This window comes from Harpia harpyja, chromosome Z, assembly GCF_026419915.1.
Source record: "Harpia harpyja isolate bHarHar1 chromosome Z, bHarHar1 primary haplotype, whole genome shotgun sequence".
NCBI classification, from domain to species: Eukaryota; Metazoa; Chordata; class Aves; order Accipitriformes; family Accipitridae; genus Harpia; species Harpia harpyja.
In genome coordinates this window covers 9,451,293-9,466,286 of record NC_068969.1, presented here as the reverse complement: position 1 = coordinate 9,466,286, position 14,994 = coordinate 9,451,293, and the positions used below count along the sequence as shown (strand labels likewise).

General features: G+C 37.0%; 1 protein-coding gene across 5 annotated transcripts in view; it reads right to left on the bottom strand.

Moving 5' to 3' along the window:
• Positions 1-14,994, bottom strand: part of CACNA2D3 (calcium voltage-gated channel auxiliary subunit alpha2delta 3) — a 478,462-nt gene that overhangs the window by 113,973 nt on the left and 349,495 nt on the right. For all 5 annotated transcript variants that reach the window (XR_008233512.1, XR_008233513.1, XM_052777209.1 and 2 more), the window contains 3 exons: positions 10,630-10,701; positions 9,759-9,839; positions 5,507-5,581 (listed from right to left, as the gene is read on the bottom strand). Coding sequence is in view for 3 of the 5 variants with exons in the window: in XM_052777209.1 (XP_052633169.1) it covers positions 5,507-5,581; positions 9,759-9,839; positions 10,630-10,701 (228 nt within the window). In the remaining 2 variants the exon portion in view is untranslated. The remainder of the gene's footprint in view (positions 1-5,506; positions 5,582-9,758; positions 9,840-10,629; positions 10,702-14,994) is intronic.

Sequence of the window (14,994 nt, the reverse complement as noted above, 5' to 3'; positions counted from 1 at the left end):
GTGTATGTAAAAAATATGTATCACTTTTTTATTACTTTTCCTTTACATTCAGTAAACTCATTTCTTTGGCAAACCATAACATCATCAGGACATATTTTACATTTTAAAATTTAATGGAGTAACCCCTAGCACACTGCAAGTGCTAACAGGATACTGAAAAGCAAGCAATTAAATCTGACATAACTGTTGCTGAGAAAAGCTTTCTCTTCATGTACATATTTCAAGTGTGTGTAAGGAGCCTCAGAAACCAAGTTACTGCCTTGAAAATCTCAAAATTCACTTCTGAATTCCCAAACAATTCCTTTTTTTTTTTCCCCCCTAAACAGTAAGTTGTGTTTTTTAAACTAAATATAAACTTCAAAATTACATCATACAATTTAAAATAGTCTCTCACGGAAAATAAAATACTACTCTGTAAAAATACAGACCTTTAATCAAGATGCAGCATATAGGAGCATCTGATACAGCAATATTTTAAAAAAACTTGAAATATCATTAACATCAGCTATAGTTTCTTGAGTTACTATGGCAGTATTTTTGATAGGAAACGCACCCTAAAACGGGTATAACATGTAAAAACATTTAAAACGTACTAACCCATTACGTTATTTTAAAAAAAAAAAAAAAAGGATTTGAAATACAGCAGAAAGATGACAAAGGCGTTTTGTCATTGAAATCCCAGTTGGGATGAGTTTCTGGATTCTAACACTGCGGAACCACACTCCCCCCCGGCCTGCCGCCTGCCCGCCCGTAGCAGCACACCTCCGGCCGGCGGGGCGGGGCGGGGCGGGGCAGGGCACCGCCCCCCGCGCGCCCTGGGCGGTGCTGGGGCGCCACCGCATGGCGGCCTCCCCGCAGCGCAGCCGCGGGCGGCTCCAGCCCGCCCCGCCCTCCGCCCCGCCCGGGCCGGCGGGGGACGCCGGCGGTCCCGGGCCCCGCCGGCGAGGCCGCGGGTTCGGGACCCGCTCCGGGACAGGTGGTGGCGGCGGGGCCGGGGGAAGGTCACGGACAGGGCGGCTGATCAGCGCTGGGACAATGGGATGGCACGGCCTAAGGCGGATTGGGGAAGAAAAGGGCAAGGAAAGGAAGGGAGGTAAAACCGGAGTTTCTGTGTGTGTGAAACATACGGGTAATTTACACTCGGTCATTTAATTGGCGAGGCCCCACAAGCCATCTCGTTTTACTCCCCAGAAGGAATTTCCAGGGGATTCCTTATTCCCTGATTATCATGATTTATTAAGTTGTTTGTCAAGACTCATCGCTCCAGTGATGTCTTTTTGAGAAGAATGTAACCAAAAGTTCTTTCAGGTCCCACTATGGCAACAGTCACCCCTGAAAACTTCCAGCCAGCACTGAGTTGGAAGTCTGGGGGCTACTTCAGCAGCTGCCACAAACCTCTCCAAGTACCTCCTAGGTACCTAGAAAGTACTTTCCTCTTCATCCTTCAGTTACTCCTACCAGCTGCCCATGCGCACGCAACCTGTCATCCTAACTGAAAGCCAAGTTTATTCAAAAAAAGCAGAAGAAACGAGAGGAAATCTCCAAGAAAAACATTTTTAAACATAAGCCCAATAGGATAATCAGCACAAAAATGTAGCTAGCTTAATGATTAAATATACTGGTCAGCATAAGATAAAAATCTGGTGCAACAGGAAGCGCTCTTCCTTGGCGACTGTTTGCTATCCTGCCTGTCTGCTCAGTGTCCTGTAAGACAATTCCTTAAAAAGCAGTATGTCAGCTTCAGAACTAACAGCTATGGCCGCTGGGGTTAGTAACTCAGGAGCCTAGTAATATTCTAGCTTTACATCAGCACAGGAAAATACAATAGCAATATAAACCAGCGTGGATCAAGTCAGTAATTGATGTAAATTGAACATAAACTCTAACCCACCCAAATAATTTTAGAAAATATCTTTGGTGAACTAATTCCAGTCCTACACGCCTATTCTCACATACTTATTGTCACAAATTTTATGGAATGTTTTGCCACTAGTTACAATGGTATCAGGATTCAGCCTGCAATATTAATCTAAGGGCCCAAGCCAGCAATCACTTCACTCTCAAAAACTTCACTGAAGTCAACACAAGACTCCCATTACGCACTACTGACAGAACCCAGAGGTAAAAATGACTCTTCCAAAAAAATTAAATGAACAGACCGTGAATATATCACAATGAGTTCCCTGTAGCTGACAGGTTATGGGCTACTGCCCAATATTTTGATTTTAAAAAGAGAGACTGTTGTATAAGGTAATGAAATAAGTGCCTTCAAGATGTACGCTGCGGCGAGGAATAGTAGCAGAAAACCTACCCTTTTCCTCATTAAAACATGCCACCAGAACAGAAATAAGGAAAGAGGATAACACCCATTGTCAGTCTTAAAGCTATCCACTGTTCCTGGATTTCATTACCTTCTGTTTATTAAAACATCTATTCTGTAATGAATAAATACTAAAATTTTTGAAGGAAGTAATTTTCCATAAGAAAAAGGAACAGTACAGCAAATGCATGTGTTGTAAAACTCCTGTGATGCAGATAGGGAACTTTCAAATATATATTCCTATGGCTTGCAAATACAGGCTGTCAGGTGTACCTGTGATACCTGCAGATTAAAAAAGCATTTTTAGGAATCAAGACCAAGTCATGGTTTTAGTATTATGAAAATTGGGGATTGCTATAAAAAACAATGCATTTATATCCAATTTAGAATGGGATATTAAAAAAACCACATGGATTTGAATACATACAGAGATAAGAAAAAATATTCTGAAGGTAGTGGGCAACCATGAACTAAAAAACAATCCCCTATCATATTTTCCATTGCAACAGCTAAAAATTTTGAAGACAACTTCTCCCCACACTGGCATTTCCCACCAAAAAAAAAAAAAAAAAGTTTCACATAAAAAGTTTACATTAAAGCACAACAACATTTATTTCAGTATTTAACCACCGAGGTAAATTAACATAACTAGTCCAATATAAATTTTCAAACAGCAAATTGTAGGAAGAGATACAGAATGCTATGACAGTCAAATCTAGTCAGTGTGCTTGTAACTTTGGCTCTTTTAAGCAATTTTTAGGTTATGCCTATGGTGCAGCTGGATATGAGATAAAAGCAAAATTACACAAATAGTCACTTAACATGGACAAGGTAGCTGAGGTAACAAAGCAGTGAAGATGCAGCAGAAGAGACCTGATGGTGCATTAAAAATCTTTCCATATAATCCAGGTGCTCTAAGGAGGTTTTGTACAGCCCCTATTGCTGCCTCTTCTCTGCTATGGTTACCAAATAAAGCTCAGCAGGCAATCTCAGTCAGAAAAGGAAAGAACATGGAAGAACAGATAAATAAGAGGTCAGAAAAATACAGAGGACATGACAACAAAATGTCAAAATGCAGAAAAGTAAGAATAGAAAAACATTACAGCAAGACCGAAAATATTGGTTGTTTATTGTGACGAGAAGATTCAATGAAATAACAGTCACAAATTATTACACAAAGTAAGAAATGGAAAAGAAAAAATAGATCCGGTGCTTCTGCTTTCCATATTCATAATATAGAAACTACTTTTAATGAAATTTAAAAATCTAATTCAAAATAAAAACTGTGCATAAAATGGTTACAATATAAAAAAATCACTACTATGAGAAGTCAAGCAGACTGACAAAAACGAGTACGTTAGTATGGATAACAGAAGCACCCACTCTAATAAGTTTTACTGTTAAAATATCAGAACCAAATGTTTATGAGCAGAAACCTATCTGAAACTCTTAAAAGTTATACTGACTGCTGCAAGATTTTCCACATCCTCTTACTCAGTTCCTGCACCTTCCTCAGGAACAATCTCATGTTGGACACTGCTGAAAATGGGATTCTGGACTAGATGGGTCTAGGTGTGGTGAATCAATCTCATAAATCCTACACTTACATACTTCTCAAGTACAAAATCTCTTGTAGAGACAAAACACATTTTGACTGAGGGGTGAAATGCTTAGGTATCGATTTAGAGTTTTCTACCTTCCTTAAGAGTAAACTGCTTCTACTGAGCCTGGAAGTTTTTCACTCCCTAATGTTTATAGATTTAGGTAGCAGAAGTCCTAATTCCCATAAAACAAGAAGATACAAATTCATCATTATGAGAAATCATCTGTGGGGAGTGTAGAGGTGAAAAAAACTGGTCCCTGGAGCATTTTAATTTAACTGACTGGGGTCTAAGCTGTCTATACCTGGATATATAGCTTTAGTGACTCACCACCAGAATAGTAAAAAAGCCAATGGGATAATTTGCAAGAGCCGTTTCTGAGAATCGTATTGCTTATTGGTCAGTAACTTGCCAAATTTTCTACAGGTATTGTCTTCCTTTCCACTGCTGTGAAAATTTCTACCATCCAGAATCATGGCTGATATACTTAGAAGAAAAATAGCAATTAAACCATTTATTTTAAAATTCCTTCCAAGATACTATAATGTCTGCTTTGCCATTAGATTGACTGTCCATTTTACAGTGAAGTTACTGAGATAATGTTTTTCCATTCACCCATGGAAGTCCCCCTGTTGAACTTTTCATAAGCTCTACTCCAGTTAAAAAAAAAAATGGGGAAACAATAAGTGCAAATACAAATGCTAATTAAGTGTGTAATTCCTAGCCCAAATCTTAGAAAGACGAATTCTTTTGCTGAATGAAAACCTCAGATATGCTAATGACTTAATAAATCATGCATTTCAATAATTTTATTTTTATATGAAATTATGCATCCAATTAATATTTCTGTTTTCTACTAAAATATTGTTGAAAACAGGCATTACTTGAAGTGCCTGCATGAGAAATACATATGGCATCCATGTGTATACAGCAGTGGAATTATTGATACCGATGCTTTGCTAAGAGTTGATAGTGATGGAACACTTGCAAGTGCTGTTCCTAAATAATGATGCAATCAAGAATGTACCAGTTCTCTAGGGTGTTAAGTTGATAAACATTTACGTAACAGGCACTTCTATTTTTCTTGCTGTGATTAATGCAAATGAGATGATAAGGGAAACTAAAGGTAAAATTTGCTGGTATTTCTCTTTTAGTACAAAAATCCCTTGTGCTGCTATTTTGCTTAAGAATATGCTTTATTGAAATTTCTGCACATATATTAAATTAGCTTTAACAATTTAACATGACAAATAGGGGTTATTACATAGCAATAGACCATTCCAGCATTCCGTTTCAATGTAAAATGAACATAATTATAGCAATTTTTGGCTTTCCCATTTTGCAGTAATGGAAGCCTGCATCTTTTGCAGAAACAACTTGTATATTTATTTTCCTTGATTTTTTTCATGCTAACCTTTGTTTCCAGAGGTAAATTTACCAAGAATTATAATGTGTTATAAACCAATATAAAGTAACTGGTCTGTTGTATTTAATTTTTTAATGAATATGACATTATTCACCTTAAAAGAAAAACAAACATAACATATATAGCTAAATAAAATAGATCTGTAAATAGTATTCTTACCAAAGGCCTCAGTTCTGGATGAGTCAAAATATATCCATTGTTTGTAATTGCAAAAGCGTACCCATGAATACCTAACTGTAAGAGTAAATGAGAAAGAAATATTAATTAGTATGGTCTCCAGTAAATTCTTAAACAAAAAATCAGGCAAGAATTTACTTATCCAGGGCTTAAAGCTGGCATTCACAACCCTTATCCACATAGTATTTCATTATAACATATGCAAAGCTCTGATCCTTGACATTTTGTGAAAATGAGAACCTGTCATTGTGATGAATTCAGCATACAGCACAATCTTAAAATGTCACACACGCTTTGCTATCTAGGGCACTTATTTCTATGTGGTTTCGAATGAATTAGATATACACATATATATGAGTCACCATAGCACGTGGCATACACCATAGCATGTGCCAAAGAAAAGGGATACTGGAATGTAGTAAATTCACATATTCCCAGGAGTGGCTAGGTTCAGCTGACTTCACTCGTTCAAGAAATGTTGTAAGAGAATCATTTAAATAATTGGTACTGAATGTACAGTTACAGTGAGCAAGCAGTGGTCTGTCATATGTGATATTTACATCTTCCCATCTTAAAGGCATTTTACCTCTCTGTTAATTCAAGTTCATCTGGAGCCACAGAAGGCGGCATACTTCTACTAAAGAAACTCCTGTAAGTTGACATATTTGTACCGGGTGGAACTATGGGAGATCATTTGAGAGCAATGAAATGCTTTATGAGGCCTAACGGTATATGTAACCAAATTTAGCACTGTACTTATTTAAATAACAATTCTACTCTTTTAAAAATATGCCTATTACACAGTTGATTGCACCCACTGAATGCAGTAAATGTACCTCCAAATCATTCATGCGGTCATTCAAACATCCCGTCTTAACATAAACTTGCTGCCAATGGAGAACCTTTCTGCAGCTTCAGTACATAACTTTTACCACGCGAAGAGTACACATCTCACTATACTTTCTCACCCATTTTTTTCAATTCTGAATTAACATAATGTAACATCCCATGTATATTTCTTTAAGCATCTTGATGCACTGAAGTATTAAAAAACAAGCAAACAAACAAACCCCAAACTCCAGAATTATCTTGCTTTGGTATTTACATTTCACTACTAACAACCTTTTTATTTTACTTCAGTACATTCTTAAATGCTTTGCTGAAGTGGGTCCTTAGGAATTTGTCCGGCATAAAGCAGTGTGAGCAAGGTTGACAAGTCAGAATCATTTCTAAGAGGCAAGTAAGACAGCAAGTCTGTTGGCTTCTGTAATTTTCTGGAAATATAAAGCAGACCATGATATTATGGCAAGGTCATAGAGAAAACATACCAGGTAGATTTATACTGTCTCTCTGTGAATGATTGTATATGGTCAACTGTATCTGCCGTATAGAAGATTGTTTCATAAATTAGCGGTTTTCCTAAAGCACTAAACTTCAGTGAAAATAATAGAAGGTGATATGTTCTTGGCATCTCTTCATAAAGGAGGGATAACAAAAATAATAACAGTGGACATATTTTACCTATTATAGTATGACAACTGAACTAGCTGTTGGCTAAATATCAGATCTCAAGTATAATTGTCTGCGTTGATAACTGCAGAATGACATCCAAGCAAGGGAAGTCAGGTAAGGAAACAAATGTGGGTGGTATAATTCACAGGAAAAAACACATTTGCCTGTTTGAAGCATACTCAGACTCGGAGGGTAGTATTTTATTGTGTGTTGTGCAGTATGTGAAACTGCACACTCTCTGCACTTAAAATGCTTTGGTTTGAGAGATACTACCACTTACAGCAGTATTGCCATTTTAAACCTCAAACTCTGTCTCTAAATGACAGATTCAGAAATGAAAAAACTTTCTAACAGCTATAAAATGCCACGTGAAAACTAAGTATTACTAAATCCAGCCCTACCTTATTCAGGAGAAACTGCCACTGACATCTGGGGAAGTTTAGTCTAGATAATGACTGCTGAAAATAGCTTATTGTTATTATTCATCTTCCTCAGCATAAAATCCACCTCATCCAAGCTGAGAGAATTCCAGGTCAGCAGAATTCTATTTCGAACCAATCATTTTATATCCCTGTGTGAATTTTATTTCATATGCTGCCTCTACAGGAATGGGTCCCAGGGGTGATTATGCTCTTGCAATTGCATGGTCTTTTTACTGTTCAGAAATGTTTATGGTATGTGAGACTGGAAGTTATAACTCAAGTGATTTCACTAACCTAACTGTATTGCATGATATTGGTGCCTCCTGCAATAATCCTCTCTTGCATTACATCCTGCAATATAAAATGTACCTTCAGATAAAAAGTCTAATATTCAGAAAGAGGATCGCATATTACTTCCACAGAAAACTAAGTCTTAAAAATTATGGTATCATATGACAAAACCAGAAATTTTAATGTTCCTGCCTATCTGCTCCTTTTCTGAATCACTCTAACTCTGCTGCAATACCTGTTATTCAGGCCCCACACTCTCTCTAGGTTCTTGCATTCAGAGAATGTCCAAATCTTACAGTTGACTTCTGAATAACATCGCTGCGATATCGCCCTTTCTATCCAGCCATGCACAGCCAGGCCTTCATTGCTGCCATTACTACAACATTGTTCCTTCTCATTACAAATGAAACTTCCTCTACCCACAGCTCCTTAGAAGGCTGCCTCAAAGATTGTTTGCAGTGCTCCAAATTTCGCTCCTTTCTCTTCTACCTTCTACTGATTCTGTATTTCTGCATACACAAAAGTAATATATAAGTTGCGGTTAACTAACTTTGGTGGTTAGTGCACAGAGACTGTTCTCTGTTATTTATCCTGACCAGGAATGTCTCTGTTCACCATGTTCTGATATCAGGATGTAGTCATCTGCTGCCTCTTCCCATAGTCTGCAAACTTTTTTCCAGCTGGGACAGCCTTTCTGTTCTGTGTTTGCATAGCATCTAGCCTAGTGGGATCCAGGTCCCAGGAAATTACTCCAATACACCTTATCAACATTACTGCCAGTATTTTATGCATTATTTTTATCAAATTGTCATTTAACTTAAACTTCCCAGTTACTGCATATTGATCTACAAAATAATTTGGTAACTGCTAATGTATTCAAAATTAGAATGAAAAACAATAGAAGGATTTTTTTTCCTCCTAACTAGAATTATCTACAAAACCATGTAGGAATATTCAAAGGCACTTACAACTCAGCTTATTCCTCCACCCTCTTAGAAATAAGCAAATGAGAGCATGGCAGCCAATTAAGAGGAAAGTATGACATAAAAATTTACGCTCAGTACAGGCACGTGTCAAAATGTAGCTATTCCAATAGCTGGCCTCTTTAGCAAAGGCTGTCTATGGTACTGTGTTATGTGCTTATTTGTCTCGCAAAAAAATTCTGCTAGGAATTAACTGGAAAACATTCATTTAATTTTCATTTGTGAATAAAAGAACACTATAGTAAAGCATTTCAGACATAGAGAACTGGTGAAATACTAATGAATTTCATCAAATTTAAATGAAAAGTAATTATATCTTTGTATTTGCCTGAAGCCTCCTTTTACTGAGTTACAAACGTTTCACAATAGATGAAATGCATCAAATTTTGAAAACTTTTATGATAATTATTTTGTAAGAATTTTATAGTAGAGTTGTCTCTGTCTTTGGAAAACTAAGTAGAGGGAAATATCTAGCAAATACTGGGTAGGAGAGAAGGAATCACTAGTCTGGTTAGGCAGGAATGTGTTCAAGTTCCTGAAATGTGCCACCTGCTTTAATTCAAAAAGATTACTAATCTGGCACATGGACTTGGGACAGGAAGGGCTACACGCTGGCAGGAAGCCTAAAGCCATGTTAAGGATAGATTTTTTTGTATGGTTTTCATAAAAGTATGCAAATGTTCAGCATGAATTTCTGGTTATTTTGTGTGGTATTCTGGTTATATTGTGTGGTTTAATCATGTCACTGATTTTATTACGGACAATACTTGATATTATCTTCTAGAGCACACCATGATCTGCAAAAACGTGGAGATCAAGCCACATATTAATTTTGGTATTAAAAACTGAACTTGATCTCAGGGCCAACAACATTTAGCCATCACACTACAGAGCTAAAATTCCTGAGGAAAACAAGTGAAATAATGGAGCTACATCCGTATAAAAAATATTAACATGCTAAATAAATTATGTTATATTACAGATATTATACTGAGTATAAAGGACATATTATCATTTGTGTATTACCTTGTATTTTGGAATAGTTTTTAAAAGCTCTTTAACTGGAACATCTGTGCCAACTACTCCCAGAAGAATCCCTTTAGATCTCTGAAAAGAACAATAAAAGATGCACTCAGAACCACAATAATAATGAACATTCTTACTGCTCATTTCACATTGCAGCTACTCTGCAGAAGTGAATAGATAACAGAAAAATTATTTAAAAAGTGGTAAAAGCAGACGCTGGTACAACTCATCTGATCAAATAGTCATTTAATCAATAATATTGCTCCTTTCTATTCACATAGAAAAGGCATGCAAACTTTTGATAGCTATTGAGTCCCTCAACAAAACTTCCTCATGCAAAATAGTTTTTTGAATTAAAAACTACTGTTAAATATATGTTACTCCCTTCTTTCCCAATTTCTCCTGCCATTTGATAAACAAAAGAGAAAGATTAAGAATTAAGGAGAAAGTACATGTAATTTTCTTTAATAACCTATTAAATTAGTAAAGATAAACAGATATATACATAATATACAGATGACTAATTAAATTCTGAGTCCATGAAATAGAAGCATATCAGTGCAAAGAAGAAAAGGATACAGATTATTTGCTGTGAAAAGGTAATAGAGAAGTAAGAAAACCCTAAGGCCTAGCATCATCTGAGATTTTCTCTTAGGCATAGGGCTTTATTATTTTACTATGGTTTCTAGAGTATAGTTATTTGGGATTCTTTGTCCACATTTTTATGCTAACAAAGGGATACTGACTGCAGACAAAGTAAGAAGAGGAGAAGAAAAATCTTTAGAGTTGGCTAAAATCTTATTAGGTCCCTGAAAGCAACTTCATTGCAGTCACCCCATTATCGCATGACAGAAATAGTCCGAGTACTTACAGTCTCATTTTGCTTACTAAATACTGGCATGGCAACAGTTGTCATCAACACCAATCCCTGATCATCAGCAAGCTATATTTGAAAAAGAAATATTATCTCTAAGAACTAAGGAAAAATTACAGACATGTGATCGCATTTTTCAGTTACATTCTCTTCATTTTAAATGAGATAAGCACTTTATCTAAATGACGCTTATGTAGTTAGACTCACAGTCAGTTCAGCCCAGCCCAGCCCAGCCCCAGCCCCATCTGAACTATACCAGCTCTGCCCATCCCACCATCTGCATTGGCGGGAAAGATGCCTCATCTTCATTCCTACTGCAGTCTCCCATGAGAGATACAAGGGGCTGAAATGTGGATTGTGGAAGCAGAATGTGCAGTAGCAAAGCAGCTGGAGCTCTGTTCTACATCTTTCCCAGTGTCAGCTCTGCTAACATTGCCTCAGGCTGTTTTCTCCCAGCAAGGAACAAGAGGTCATGAGTTGCATGCACTTTGTTCTGGTCCAGACTGAGATCTCATCAGCTGACACAGCGGCAGAAAGGATGACAGCCAGTTAGGATCCCAGGAGCATCTTTGCTCCATCCGGTTTCAGTTTGCTGGACAAAGAGGTGGCATGAAGCATTAGCTGATTCTGCGCATCAGTTTTCAACACGTTTCTTCCATTTAGGGAGAAAACAGATCTCCTGACCTTGGTTCCATTCAAGAGAAACATGTAGAATGCTTATCATTGGCCACAGGAGAGTGCCATTGCTCAGACTATCGTCTCTTCACTCTTTGTGCCCTCTGGCCGGACTACATCTTTGCCATAAGGCAAAGGCTAACTGTGATGCTCAAGGCAAGCACTGCTCTGTGTGCCTGTAGATCTTCGCCAGCTACATATGAAAGATAACTCAAGCAGGAAGTTGAGAGTTACTGTTAAACTCTTTCTGCCCCTATAATTTGGGAAGAGGTGTAAAGTTGAAGAGGCTTGGCCAACATTTAAAAGCATGACATATCCAGTTATAATCACAACTAGAGATTTTGTAGAACACAAAGTCTCCTTTGTTGCATCTGTTTAGCCAAATGGACAAGGCAATAGAGATGATCTTCCTGACAAATACTGTAGGTGACAGTCATGCCCAATTGCAGCTGTGATATTCTTCTACTACCCTTACATCAGTATCGCATTTTCTGTACTCAGGCAGTATTTCTAATACATTTTTTTGAGAACTGCTGCAATTTTGATTTTTTGTTAACAAAGCTTTTGTTATTAAAGGAGCAACAGCTATCAACTCCCTAAATTTTCAGAACACAGGTCATATATTATGCCCAAGATATTTTATGAAGCACATTTCACATTAACAAATCAGACAAAATCTAGAACTTCACATGTCTTGGAGCTCCCAGTCTGCTTCAGGAAGGTTTCAGTTTCCCAAACAAGTATATTTCCTGAAGCATGGCACTATCTCATGGTGAGAAGGAGTGTTTGCAGACATCAGACCGGAACACAAATGGGGTTTAGGATCAACAAGGTTTACATCTGATAAGGAATCAATAGGGACATGAGGTAGAACCAACTTATGATCATGTTTGCTTTTTTGTTGTTGTTTTCCTCTTTAATATGAAGAGATATTTCCAGCCCTGGTATAATCCTTGATCTATTAAGCAATAGTAAGTTATTAAACAAAACAACCAACAAAAAACCCCAAAACAACTCAGCAAAACACTGGGAGTTTAAAGGTGGCACTTGAAATTCAAATGCGGCTGAACTAGTGTAAGAATTTACTCTCCTTGGCCAGAGTAGTGCAGTTAAGCACGCTGACATGATTTGTATGGAGAGGAGCCTTCTGTGGTATGACAGTCAATAGTCCCAAACACATGTACACCAGGAAGTGAAAAAGCATTCAGCTGATTATGGGGTGACATCTTGGAGTGTTTAGAGATTTTATATGATTGCCCAGGGTTGTTCTTCTCTGACATTATGTATTTGTCAAGTATCAGTATGGTATTATTTTACAAGTCAGCTCACTCTCAAGAGATTACTAGAAACAATTTATTGGATAGGATGCCAGCCAAGGGACTGTCAGTAAAGTTTTAGGGTGTTTGAAATTCTTTAAAGGGAGAAAAAAAAGTCTGGAGTTCCTGGAAAATTCTGAGAGAACAGGTCATTAACTCTCAAAACTAACTATGAAAGCATGCAGAGAATGATTGCCCTGTAATTATATCTACAAGTACCACCAACAGTTGGCTGCTGCAGTCATTTCTATAGAAGTGCAATCTTACGGTCCAGCCTGTTTGGTTTTTTGTTTGTTTGGCAGATGAACAGGTTGTTGGCCACTTCCATAAGTGGAGTCAGCAAATAACTGGATGATAGATGACTCGTATTTGCGATGTTTCACTGAGTCACCAACTCAAGCTGCGGTATTTGCTTCACAAAAATTGTTAGATAGCGAGGAATTATCTGCTGGGGAGGAGCACAGCTTTATTCCCTGGGCAATGACATTTTGGCAGAAATACTTTGAAATAGTAGAATGTTAGCCACTGGGTATTTCTGCTAAGACAATTAATGCTAGAGTCCATTAATAAATTGCAAAGGAAGCCATGATCTAGGTATTTTGCATTGTTGCTTTGCAAGTCCAACAATTTCTTACATATAGCAGACCTCTGTAACACCTCATGCAAGTGTTTGAAAAATTCAGTGATTATGAGAAAAAAACAGTAATATGCTCTCTAATCACTGATAAAACTTCAACTTACATTAGTTACATTCAGAATGAACATGTGCTACTGATATCCTCAGGACTGGCTAGGATTTTTTTTTTTTTAGTCATCAGCAAATACTTAATTAGAAGTTAATGCTTAATGAAAAATGTTAAATATCACAAACTCAGAATAACAAAATCAATATATAATGATAGTCTCTGAATGGCTGTACTAAATTTAGCAGTTCAGATTATTGTGTAATTAGTAATAAACGTTTTGGTTACTCAATTATTATGTTTTTCCCCAAAAGAAAATATAGACAATCCTTATGATTCCCAAACTCATCAATTCGACATCACAAAGTCATAGGCTCAGAAAAGAATTATGTAGGCATGTAAAAAAAAAAAAAAATACTGTAGTCAAACATTTCTTACCAGAAACATCTTGAACAGTCATTTTTTTAAAATTTCTTTTTTAATAAGCACAAAATGCATGTTTCTAAGCAGGCAACAAATAACTTGGTTACACATAGAACCAGGAGTTTTCTTAGTGTTACTGGCAAATACAGAGAATGATACTTATCCTAATATAATGCAATAATGTCACTAGATGGATGGTGACTAGTTACATATAGTGAAGAGTCCTTGGGAATGACTGAAAAGTGAAGCACCATGAACTTAATCTCAATCTTCAAATAAGCTGTACCTTATCCAATTTTGTCCTTCCAGTCTCTGAGGAGTAACTAATACTAATAGTTACTGACATTTTTACAAAGGTATGCTTTATGTGGCATAATAATTCTCTACAGTCTGATGATTCAAAATTGTTTAAAGCTATGTGCTAAGCTTACTTGGTTCATCTTTACTAACCCCACATATTCTGGGGTTTGGTGGGGTTCATGGGAAACAAAGAGTAAGGTTTGACAAAAATATATACACAAAATATTATGTTTGTTATGTATATAGTTTCTCCTGAATCAAAATGTTGCTGGCAGATCAATTGTGTTCACAAATAAGGATTAATTTGGACCAAAGTTCACCCAAATGTTGGAAATTCACTAGTGGCAGAGCCACTAACTTTCAATTCCGCCAACACTCTGTTTTGAATTCTTGCTCTGTTCTCAAAGAAAACCCTCTGTTTCTTTTCTTCCCTTCTACTCCTATACTGTTTTTTTTCCAATGCTTAAGAACATCTCTTTACACATCAGTCTAAGTATTAAGTTCTTTTCTATTTCTTCTATCTTTATGTCCCTGATAAGCATCTAGGCTTATTCTTTACCCAGGGCACCATATTAGTTAACACACATAGGCTCTGACTGACGTTAAAGTCCTGTCTCTTACCTATTTAGCAACATATCAATTACTGTATTTTTATTTCCATCAAGTGGTTACATAATATCAAGAAAAAGCCAAGGAAACAAAAGCTGCTTCATCCCCAACCCTCCAGGAAAATAAAAATTCCACTGGCAAGCTCCAACACTTCAGGCTACCAACAGATGTGAACTAAGGAAAAGGTATGTGCTTTGAAGTGCCTTTCAGAACATTTTATTGCTCAGTATTTTTTGCTATAAAATTAAACAATAAGAGAAGCAGCATTGAAATGCATCTAAACACTTCCCAGATTCAGTACAACATCCTGCAGGGTAAAAGAAGGAACCAAATCAAAACTGGTGGAATACTACAAG